Source organism: Sus scrofa, chromosome 14 (assembly GCF_000003025.6).
Source record: "Sus scrofa isolate TJ Tabasco breed Duroc chromosome 14, Sscrofa11.1, whole genome shotgun sequence".
Taxonomy (NCBI): domain Eukaryota; kingdom Metazoa; phylum Chordata; class Mammalia; order Artiodactyla; family Suidae; genus Sus; species Sus scrofa.
Genome location: NC_010456.5, coordinates 40,888,501 through 40,900,039, shown reverse-complemented (window position 1 = coordinate 40,900,039; position 11,539 = coordinate 40,888,501). Strand labels below are relative to the sequence as shown.

The window sequence follows — 11,539 nt, the reverse complement described above, 5'->3', positions numbered from 1 at the left end:
TCTTTGTTTCTTTCCACGGGCGCCAATGCTGTCCTAGAGATTATTGCTTAATCATTTGAGCCTCTTGGAGTATCTGTCATGGCTCAGAGGAAACGAATCTGACTGGTATCCATGAGGCCACAGATTCAATCCCTCGCCTCGCTCAGTGGGTATAAGGATCCTGTAATTGCCATGAGCTGTAGTGTAGGTTGAAGACTCGGCTCAGAGCCCTCGTTGCTGTGGATTCCACTCTTAGCCTGGGAACCTCCATATGCTGCAGTTTTAGCCCTAAAAAGACCCCCCCCCCCAAAAAAAATCATTTCATTTGCGCTTCTCAACGCTGAAAAGTGAGGACTGTGGGGAAACTGAGAAGATAGGCTAAGTCTGGGAGAGCAAGGATGACGCAGTGTTAAAAATCCCCTCAACTCCCAAAACATATGCACAAAGAGTATCTAATGGTCCAAGAACTTAAGGAAAGTAATAGTATCATTATTATCAAAGGACGTTATGTAATCAGATTTACTCCAATCAACCTATTAAAAGTTAGGTCTCATTTTCCTCATCAAGAAAAGGATGCGGGAGTTCCCATCGTGGCGCAGTGGTTAACGAATCCGACTAGGAACCATGAGGTTGCGGGTTTGGTCCCTGCCCTTGCTCAGTGGGTTAATGATCCAGGCGTTGCCGTGAGCTGTGGTGTAGGTTGCAGATGGGGCTCGGATCCTGCGTTGCTGTGGCTCTGGTGTAGGCTGGCGGCCACAGCTCCGATTAGACCCCTAGCCTGGGAACCTCCATATGCCGCCGGAGCGGCCCAAGAAATAGCAAAAAGACAAAAGAAAAGGATGCATTAGTTGATTTCTCAGGCACTTCCAGCTCTCACGTTTGAGGAAAACCTTAGGATAGTACAAGGCCAACGGCGACGTAAGTTTGAGAACTACAATACCCACAATGCCCTGCGCTCCCCTTCGCTCTTTGTGGGGTCATGGAGAAGGATCGCTCCAGGAGGCGCTCCCCACAATCCTTTGCGGTGACACAAGGTGGCGGCGCCCAGTGGTTCCATGAGCTACTTGGAGAGTAGTAGCAGCAGTAGCAGCGATGCAGAGGAGCTGGAGCGGTGCCGAGAGGCGGCAATGCCGGCCTGGGGTTTGGAGCAGCGCCCGAGAGGCCTGGAGAAGCCAAAAGCCGGTAGGGGACTATATTCGGGGAATCTGGCCGAAGGGCATAGGATCTTCTGCGGCCTGAGAGAATGGATGGTGAGGAGGGACTCGACTTCTTTCCCTGAGAAGTCTCTGGGGTCAGGGGTTCAGATTTAAAGCGCGGACAAGTACAGCAGGGAGAATCGTTCCATTATCCCATTCAGGGAAACCAAGGCACCAGGATGTCTCTTGACTCTGCTTCCTTGGGGTCCGTCCTAACTGTGACGCACTGGGCAGCCCTCTCCCTCTCCCAGATGACTGCAACAATCCCCTTCTCACATTCAGTCTTTTCCCGCTACCAACACATTCTCATACCCTGGGGCTGCCAGCGAACTGTACCCAACATGTATCTCTGATCCTGACTTCCTAGTGCCCTGGGAATAAATCCAACGCCTTTTAACATAAGGGTACCCAAATTATGGTCAGAATTCAGAGGGTCAGTGAATCTGAAAGGGAAAAATATTTCATTTATACTCTTATTAATCTCTGAAATTTAGCATCTGTTTTCATCATGCATGTGAACAACAAGCCACAGTAGTTTTGGCAATACCTGTTACTTACAAAAGCTACAGGTTTTCATATCTCGTTTCAGCCTTTGCAGATATATCAAAATATTTTATTCACAATAAAATGTTGAAAAAAATCATTTACACGCATCTCTGTAATTTCTTAGTTCTCTTATTGGCGCAGTGGGCACAAGGATCTGGAATTGTTGCAGCGGCTTGGGTCGCTTCTGTGACACAGGTTCAGTTCTTGGCCTGGGAATTTCCACATGCTGCAGGCCTGGCCAATAAAATAAAATAAAATTATGGTAATTTGTATACCCATTAGTAGATCTTATTTAATGCATTAATGAAGAAGTATATATATTAACAATAACACAAACTTGGTGTTTTTCTATTAACAATAAGTGAAGTTCATATCACTGGTCTTCTTTGTAATCCTATGTGTTATATTTTTTTGCATCTAAACTATTGCTCTGAGAAGGGATCCAGGCTTTACCAGACTGCCAGAGCAGACCATGGCAAAGCAAGGTTAAGAATCCCTGTTTTTTTTTTTTTTTTTTTTTTTTTTTTTTTTTTTTTAAAGGACTTACAGGCCCTTTGGTAATCCTTTTCCTGCCTACCTGTCCCTTCTTACCTTCCTGCCACACTGCACACTTCCTGTGGGTAGGCTCCAGACTCATCTCTGGGCACCGTAACTACTCTGAGGTTTTCATTTTCTTTTCTTTCTTTCTTTCTTTTCTTTTTTTTCTTTTCTTTTCTTTTTTTTTTTTTTTTTGTCTTTTTTTTCTAGAGCCGTACCCTGGCATATGGAGGTTCCCAGGCTAGGGGGTCTAATCAGACCTGTAGCCACCTCCACAGCCACAGCCACAGCAATGCAGGATCCGAGCCACGTCTACAACCTACACCACAGCTCACGGCAATGCCGGATCCTTAACCCACTGAACAAAGCCAGGGATCGAACCCACAACGTCATGGTTCCTAGTTGGATTCCTTAACCACTGAGCCATGATGGGAACTCCTGCAGTTTTCCTTTTTTATATAGAGAAATGTCCTTCCATCTCTGTCACTCACTGGCAGTTAGAATTTGGGCAAGGTATTTAAATCTCACTTTACCTCAATTTCCTCATCTGTAAAGTGGGAATGATGGTAGTGCCCACCCCATAAGTTTGCGAAGTAACTGAGATGATGCACCTGCAGTGCTTGACGCATATTAAAGACCCAGTAAAGTCACTTATGATGGAGCATGATAATGTGAGAAAAAAGAATGTGTGCATGTATGTGTAACTGGGTCACCATGCTGTACAGTAGGAAAAAAAAATTGTATTGGGGAAATAACAACAACAACAACAAAAGACCCAATAAGAGCAGTAATTATGTAGTTAGTCTCTCTTCATGGATTGCTTTCCCCCTCCTCCTTCATGGATCGTCTGATCCCCACTCATCCTTTAATACAGCTGAGATACCGTCTCTTTGGGAAAGCAGGGTTACATACCTTTTCTCCATCATCGTCATACTTTGTGGGATTCCCTTCATATATAATGCTTTCCTTTCTTCTACAGTTGCCTCTTATCTTTTTTCCTTTCAACCCTGAGTCCCCAGCACTTAGAGTCAACTCTGGCCCATACTTGCTCTACAAATATTTATTGAGTGAGAGGTTACATGATGTGGACTTTGCAAGGGCTGGGATCCCTTCACCACGGTATTCCCCAGGGCCTACACAGTGCTCAGGAAAATAGTTCTTAAATGAATGAACTTGCCCAGAAGGCACCTGTAATGAGTGAGAAGTTGAGACTCCAGCCAGCCTCCCAGTCCAGTTGCTTCTGCCTTGACAGAATGGGTTCCCGTGTGGTAGTGGAAGGAGGACCTGATTTTAAGCACCAGCTCTGATGCAGTCCCTGAACAAGTATCATAGCTTTTGGGAGCCACAGCTTCCTTGTCTTTAAAATGCAGTTGGGTTGTTCCGAGTCCCAAACACAAATAAGCTTTTGACCATCATGTAAAGAAATAGACATGTAAGAAGTGACATCGAAGGTATCATCAGCTTCACAACTCTTTGTTGTTATGTTGTAAATCTTCTCCTGATCAAAGTAGTTGTAGCTACTAATAATGAGCACTGCTTTTTATTGAGCACCTACTATGTGACAGGCAAGATACTAGACACATATATATACATTCTTGGGCAATTCCAATAATAACAACCACCATGAGTTGAGCCCTCCCTGTAATTCCACAAAGAGGAAATTATTAGCCCCATTTTACAGATGAGAAAGCTGATGGTCAGGTGAAATAACTTGGCCAGGATTGTAGCTTGTAAGTGGCAAAACCAGGCATAAATCCCAGGTCTCTTTGACCCCAAACTCATGCTACTAGCTGCTATTATACCACTCCCTGCCACAGATACGTGCCCACTGTGGGCAAAACTCCCACCCTTTGGTCCATGACTATGTGGAAATGTAGGTCACTATTATGTTAATGTAACCTCTGGATAGAGCTCTTAAATCCAGTGATGAGGAACTGGTTGTCCAGACTTTCAAGCCACTTGAATTTTAGGGCAGCATCCACTTTTGATTCCTTTCTGCAACATCTATTTCACACCCAGGCACTACGCCAAGACCTGAGATAAGAAGATAAAAAGAGGCAAACCACGTACTCCAGTAGCTTACAAATCCAAGGAGGAGTTGGACTTGCCAAAAGGGGTCCAAAACAATGTGAAACTTCGTTATGTCCTCATGCTCGCTGTGAAAAATCCGTAGTCTTATCCCCATTTTTATAGATCAGGAAAAGCAAAGGCTTGGGGAGGTAAAACGACTCACCCAAGTTCACACTGCTTGTCAGTGGACAAGCCAGTGCTCACGTGAACTCTGTCATTGGGGTCTGGAGCCTGATGCTGCTTCTGGTCCATGACAGAACCTCACCTCTATCGCTCTGCAGTCACTACAGAAGAGGTCATTTTCCTTGTGGTTGCTTAGGAAGAAGGACTAGATCTTTAAAGACTATCCATCCCAGGTTTCCATGTTCCCCAGCAGGAGCATAGGGCACTTGGCATTCTGTGCAGCGTCACCTGTTTCCTGTGGAGGTGGTTAATACACTGTGGCCCTGCATTGGGTCCAGAGCTTCCACGTATCTATTTGGCTCAGTTGGCTCCCTAAAGACCCAAGCACATTTGGTCCCATTATTCAAACAAAAAAGTTCAGAGCCGTCTTTCACTCACCTCCCACACCATGCATCTCATCCATCTACAAAATCTTTTTGACCCATCCTGACAATCTGCATAACCAGAGCCCTGCCCCTTCACACCATCCCAGTTACCGCAGCAGTCTGCTTCGGCCCTGGCCCCACCACGGTCTGTCTCCACGCAGCAGCCAGCGAGAGTCTGTAAATCCCTAAGTCTGTGTGTGTCCCTCCCCTGTGCACAGCCCTCCAGTTTCCTCTCACCCTGCTCAAGGCCCAGGTCATCACGTGGCCTGGCCCCGACGAACTCCCCATTTCTGCTGTTCCCACAGCTTACTGGGCTCCAGCTACACTGGCCTCCTTGCTGGTTCTAAAACACGTCAGACAGACCTCTGCCTTTGCAGGTGCCCTTCCCTCCACCAGAAGGACTCTGCCGTAGAGATCCATGAGACTCACCCCCTCACCTCTCAGATCTCTGCGCAGAGGTCACCTATCATGGACGCGCTCCCTGCCCACCTTTACAAAATGATCTCTAACCTAGCATTCCTCACCTTCCTCCCCTGCTTTGTGGGTTTTTTTCTCCTATACTTATCTAATTTTGTATCAGGACTTTCCACCAACTAGAATGTCAGCTCCATGGGGCTGGGATCTTCATCCAAGTTGTCTGGCAACTAGAACACCACCTGGGTCACATTGGACCTTTAGTATTTGGTTGAGTGAATGACCGCCAGGCTAGGCATCCCAGTGTCTTGGTTAGAAAAATGTGATCCCCATAACTTCTTTTTCTCTCTCCTCCACTTAGCACACAGCCAGGCAAGTAGTAGGCACCGAATAGATGCTGGAGTCAAATTACACTTAGACTTGCTTGTTTAGCATGGTGGTTAAGAGGGGGCCTTGGAGCCTGTGTGCTCCTCCCATCTCTGTCATTTATTAGCTGTTTATCTCTGGCTATTTTACATCTCCTTGCCTCAGTTTCCTCTTCTGCAGAATGAGGATAATAGTGATAACACTGCACCCCACCCCCACCCCATGGCATTGATTCAATGAGTTATACATCTGAATTACATAAAATAGTGCCCGGCACATAGCAGATGTTATTGTCATTTCCTTTATAAATGCCTCAGTGTTCGTTATTTCCACAGGTGCTGCAAATACTCAGTTGCCAACCACCCAGCCCAGCCTCAGGTACTGTGCATTTGGGGTTCAAGTTTCATCCTTTCTTTCTTTGATGTTGCCTCCCTGCTGCATGGCAGAGGCTAGATTAAACCTTGGGATGTCTGGATGAACAAGACACACGTCATCCCCGTCCTCTGGGGGCAGCTTCTGAGCTGGCGGGAAGTGAGGCTCTTTCCTCGTGTGTGTTGTAGGCACAAGGTGGATGAGCATGAACAGGACGGCAATGAGCTTCAGACCACCCCCGAATTCCGAGCCCATGTAGCCAAGAAACTGGGAGCTCTGCTGGACAGGTAACCAGAAGCCTGTGTTCCCTTCTCCCGCCCTCATTGATTAATCGCACAGTAATGGCTCCCACGGCCCGACGCCCAGCATGCACACTGCTCAAGCACATGGCATTTCTCACCTCATTGCTTTTATAACCACCCTACCCATAGGTCCTGTCATTGTCCTTATTTTCTCGATGTGGAAACAGAAGCTCCCCTCTGTGAGAGGAAACATTGGCTTGAAGTCCCAGGGAGGAAGGAGCAGAGTGGGTTTGACTTCAGAGGCTGTACTTGTTCTTAACCATTGCCTTATCCTGCTGCCCTGAGAGTAAGAGGTCAGGGACCAATGGGGTTACTATTTCTAGGGCACTTTCTGTATGCCAGGCACTGTGAAAAGACGATCCGTAGAGACCCAGGTCGGCATTCCTAAAGTAGATACCAAGGACTGCGAGCCTAGCATGTGGCTCTCGATGAAACAGATCCAATGGCAAAGAGGTTGAGGAACTCTGCACCCCAAATACCCGCTGTGCCCTGGGAGATTTCCATTCCTAATAGAGTATTCAAGTCTCTGAGAAGTCCTGCAGTAGAGAGACCTGTGTAACTTTGTTTAGCCCAGCATCTTATAAACACATTTGGCCATGGTGCCCTTGTTCCAGGATTGGCCGGTCCAGACCCATGCCCACCGGACAGAGCCCTACAGGTTTTGAAAGGGAGATTGAGGGGAGTTCCTGTTGTGGCTCAGCGGGTTAAGGTCCCACCTAATATCCGTGGAGATGTGGGTTTGATCCCTGGCCTTACTCAGTGGGTTAAGGATCCAGTGTTGTTGTGAGCTGTGGTGTAGGTTACAGATGTGGCTCAGATCCCATATTGCTGTGGCTGTGGTGTAAGCCTGCAGATGCAGCTCTGATTGGACCCCTAGCCCAGGATCTTCCATGTATTACGTGTGCAGCCCAAAAAGGCAGGGGAAAAAAAAAAAAAATGGAAAGAAAGAAAGAAAGATTAAGGATGGGATGGTCAGGCCGTGGTCCTTCAACTTAAAATAGTCTTGGAAAAGGACAAGTGAGACCTCTCAAAATGCACTCCAGCTGCTCTTTGGAGACAGAACGTTGGGGCAGGCCTCAGCAGCCTGCACCCCACAGCCCCAAAATGTGCTATACATGTTGAAGGCCAGCTGTCATTTCAACCCACTAGAGTAGTTTCTCTGTGACTGTTTGGTTTTGGGGTGAACAAAGCCCACCTGGTCTTGCAGTTATCTATGCTGGAGACAGTCAGATTCCCAGGTCAGGGTCTGAGCCTAACCGGCCTGATCTCCGCTCCCGCTCTCCAGACCACCCTGCCTGGGACTTTGGGGCTGCCTCTGGCTCCTAGAGGGCAGTTAGGAGAAGTACTGTGTTCACCACCAGGGTGTTGCTGAGAACATTGGTCCCCGTGGTGCATGGTGACGGCTCTGCCTGCATTCACCAGAGCCCTGCTTCCCTGCCTTGGCAGTTCCCACACCCCCGCTCTCCCTATGCTTCTAGAGCAAGGGTTTGTTTTATGTGAAGTTCCTATGAGGCTCGTTGCTGATCTCCATCCTCCTTCATCCTTGTTGTAGCTGCCGTTTACGAAGCATCTGCCTGCAGCCAGGCCCTGTGCTGAGGGCTTGGTGTCCACTGCCTCTTTTAATCCTTGTGACAGCTCTAGGAGGCAGGGACTCATCATTCCCAATGTACAGATGGGTAGCACAGTCTCAGAGAGATGCGGTCCCTTCTTAGTAAGGACCAGAATCAGGATTCTTCACCAGGTCTGAAGTCTGACAAAGGTCAGTGGCTTGTAGCAAAGTCAGTTTCCTGGTTATGATAACGGCCCCTGGGTACACATGGAGTTACCATGGGGAGAAGCCATGTGAGGAGTATGTGGGATTTGTCCGGATTAGTTCTTAGCACCACATGTCAACAGTTACCTCAAACTTTTAAAAAAATCAAATAAAAAAAGGAGTTCCCGTCATGGTTCAGTGGTTAACGAATCTGACTAGGAACCAAGAGGTTGCAAGTTCAATCCCTGGCCTTGCTCAGTGAGTTAAGGATCCGGCGTTGCTGTGGCTGTGGTGTAGGCTGGCAGCTACAGCTCCGTTTCGACCCCTAGCCTGGGAACCTCCATATGCTGAGAGTACGGCCCTAAAAAGACAAAAAGACCAAAACAAAACAAAACAAAACAAAAAACAAAAAAAGATCTGCCCTGCTCTAGGAGCTGACCTCTGAACCATTTTTTCTAGACTGGTCATATTTCCCTTTTCGTGCTTGCTGCTGGGAAGTTCAAAACAAAATGTGGGCCCTCTGTCTAGCAAGTGTGTAGGATTTCTTGACCACAGTTGTGGCACTTTCTGTCCTTCCTGCTATTATTTTTCTCTTTCCTTACTTGAAATTGCCCTCATTTGATTTGATTGTACTGTATCTTCAAAACTTCTTCAGCACTTTCTAGAATAAAGTAGGATTTAAACGGATGAAGCAGCGCAGTTTGTGCTGCCGGGGCCATTCATCATGTTAACGGTTATAGGCATTAGCCTTCTTATCAGGCCAGTGTGCTCCCTGCTTCTGCTCTTAAACATTACCCTGTCCCTTCCATTAAAAAAATTTTTAAAAAGTTTTAATTCAAAAAATTTTTTTCTGGAGTTCCCGTCGTGGCGCAGTGGTTAATGAATCCGACTAGGAACCTTGAGGTTGCGGGTTCAGTCCCTGGCCTTGCTCAGTGGGTTAAAGGACCCAGCGTTGCCATGAGCTGTGGTGTAGGTCGCAGACGTGGCTCGGATCCCGAGTTGCTGTGGCTCTGGTGTAGGCCGGCGGCTACAGCTCTAATTCGACCCCTAGCCTGGGAACCTCCATATGCCGTGGGAGCAGCCCTAGAAAAGGCAAAAAGACAACAACAACAACAAAAAATTTCTTGTTATGCAAAATCTCATCCTAAATCAACTGTTTTCTCTTCCCTTAGCTCCATTACCATCTCAGAAGTAGTGAAGGAGCCAAGAAAGGCTGAGGTACGACGAGGCACCCCAGAGGATGACGGTGAGCAGTTATTTTTAATAACAGCTTTCGTTTATTAAGCACCTACTGTGAGTTTGGAGCTAGGACATACGGGTTTGGCATTTTACCTTCTTTCCCCGCTGCAGCCCCTTTAGTGGTGATACTGTTCCCCGGGGGGCACTGTTGTGGAAGCTGGGGCCCTTAGGGGTGCAGGCCCTTGCCTGAGGCGGCCTCATCTCTGCCCCTTAGCAGGAGCCCCTCAGCACCGCACACCACAGCCTCACCCACAGGAGTCTCTGACCCCTGCCCAACTCCTGAGGCACTCTGGAAGCTTCCTTAGGCAGGAGACTCAGCTGCTGACTTCCAGAAGCCCCTGAGGGCTTGCCAACCTGATTTGGCAGCTGGCATCCCCTCAAGTGTCCCTGTCCTGTCGCGCCAGCAGATAGCAAGCATGCCTCTCATCCTCTGAAGCATCACTTTGTGGCTAGACAGCAGCAGTTCCCTCTGGACCAGGAACAAAGGAGGGCAGAGGCAGGGCAGCCTTGGTGCCTGGGGGTAGGGGGGCCCTGGCGATGCTGACCCCAACTCTTTGGGTTGCAGGCTTCCGCCTTTTCTTCACCTCCATCCCTGGAGCCTCTGAGAAGGAAGCTGCTCCCCAACCCCGCCGGAAACGGTTGCCTTCCAGCTCCAGGTGAGATGGCGCCCTCTCCTCAAGCTCCCTCTTTTTGGGGCCTTCTCTCTTGGCCAGTCGCCTCCCTGTATCCCCCCCATAAACAGACCAGCTCCAGTCAGGTCTGGGCCCAGAAGGAGCCCTGTCAAGTAGCTGGAGAAATAGAGGGAGGGCGAAGGGCGCGGATTTCCATCGGGAGTTGGCTTTGGATGTTTACTGCTTGTGAGCACCATCTTGTGCCAGACGTCTCACTCCTGGGACATCCCTGTGAGGCCTGGGCTCTGGTAAAACCCCCACTGCATAGATGAAGATGCGTAGGGTCAGAGAAGTGAAGTCACATAATGAGGTCACACAGCTGGCACTGGAGCCAGGTCTGCCTCACTGCCAAGCCTGCGCTCTCTAACTGCCACCCTCTATCTCTGGCTGCTTTCGGACTGAGGCACTGAGAGGCAGCTCTGGGGCCCTGTGGTGACTGTCCTCCCCTTGCAGCAGCGAGGATGGTGACGAGGAGTTGCAGCGGTGCCGGGAGGCGGCTGTGTCAGCCTCCGACATCCTCCAGGAGTCCGCCATCCACGGCCCTGTCAGCGTGGAGGAGAAGGCAAAGAAGAAGAAAAGGAAGTTGAAAAAGAAAGCCAAGAAGGAGGCCAGTGCCAGTGTGGCTGCTGCTGCCACAGTCACCACCACAGGCAAGGCCGCAGTTGGGAAGCAGAGCAAGGAGTCCGCTGAGCTCAATGGAGCCCAGGTACCACTTGGGACCAAAAAGAAGAAAAGGAAGAAAAAGGCAAAGAGGGCCGGCGAGGCTGCCCCATCCCCGCCAGCAAAGAGTGCAGCAGCCACGCCTGTACACCGAGTCCTGCCTGTGGGCACGGGGCCCAACTAGCGGCGCCCCCTGGGGACAAGTCTTTCCCAAGCCCCACCTCCCTTTCCAAGTGCAAGAACTCAACTCTGTCCATGATGGGCTTGCCCAAGGGTCGGGGCCGAGAAGAGGTTGTAAGGTGAGAAACATGAGCAAGGCCTGCCCTTCTCTGCTCCCACTGGGTACCAGAGTGTTCTGTGGCCTCAGGAAGAAGGAGGAGGACCCCAGTTTTTCAAGGCTGATGGCCAGGTGGCAGAGCTTCCACCTCCTCAGCCTGTTGTGGGAGACAATCTGAAGAAAACGAGGGAGGGGGTCCCCGAAGTGCCAAGGCCCAGGAGGAGTTTGGTGCTTCTCCCTCCAGTCACCCAGTCTTGAGAAAGGAGAGATTCCCTCCTCCCCCACCCCCCAGTTTTCCAGAATTTTCTTCCTCCACATTTGTGAATACACCATGTACAGTTGTGTCTCTGAGCCAACCAGAGTATCAAAAATAAATTGTCGAGGGACCCAAAACATAACAGAGTGATTTGGGTGCTGCCCTCCATCAGTGCTGAATCTTGATGAGTCATTTGAAGTAAGCACCACCCAGGCAGGGTTGTCCTGCCTACACCCCAAGTAGGGTTCCTGCAACAGCTTCAAGACTTTCAGGATGTGCCACGGCACCCAGGGATCAGGATTCATCTACAGGGGTGTTCTGCAAGAAGTACTGGAAGTTCAAGATGAAGCTAA

The 11,539-nt window shown here is 49.2% G+C and overlaps 1 protein-coding gene across 1 annotated transcript; it reads left to right on the top strand.

The window, feature by feature from the left end:
- Positions 943 to 11,398, top strand: C14H12orf43 (chromosome 14 C12orf43 homolog). Its single transcript, XM_001929089.4, has 6 exons — positions 943 to 1,161; positions 5,992 to 6,034; positions 6,217 to 6,315; positions 9,256 to 9,329; positions 9,888 to 9,978; positions 10,447 to 11,398. The coding sequence occupies exons 1-6, from the start codon at positions 1,035 to 1,037 to the stop codon at positions 10,835 to 10,837; spliced, it is 825 nt and encodes a 274-aa protein (XP_001929124.1). The 5' UTR covers positions 943 to 1,034; the 3' UTR covers positions 10,838 to 11,398.

Excerpts from the sequence above, each read along its gene's own strand:
- C14H12orf43 (XM_001929089.4), top strand. The coding sequence starts at position 1,035 with ATGAGCTACTTGGAGAGTAGTAGCAGCAGTAGCAGCGATGCAGAGGAG. Across the intron at positions 6,035-6,216 it reads ACCACCCAGCCCAGCCTCAG|GCACAAGGTGGATGAGCATG; the intron begins GTACTGTGCATT and ends TGTGTGTTGTAG. Across the intron at positions 6,316-9,255 it reads CTGGGAGCTCTGCTGGACAG|CTCCATTACCATCTCAGAAG; the intron begins GTAACCAGAAGC and ends CTCTTCCCTTAG.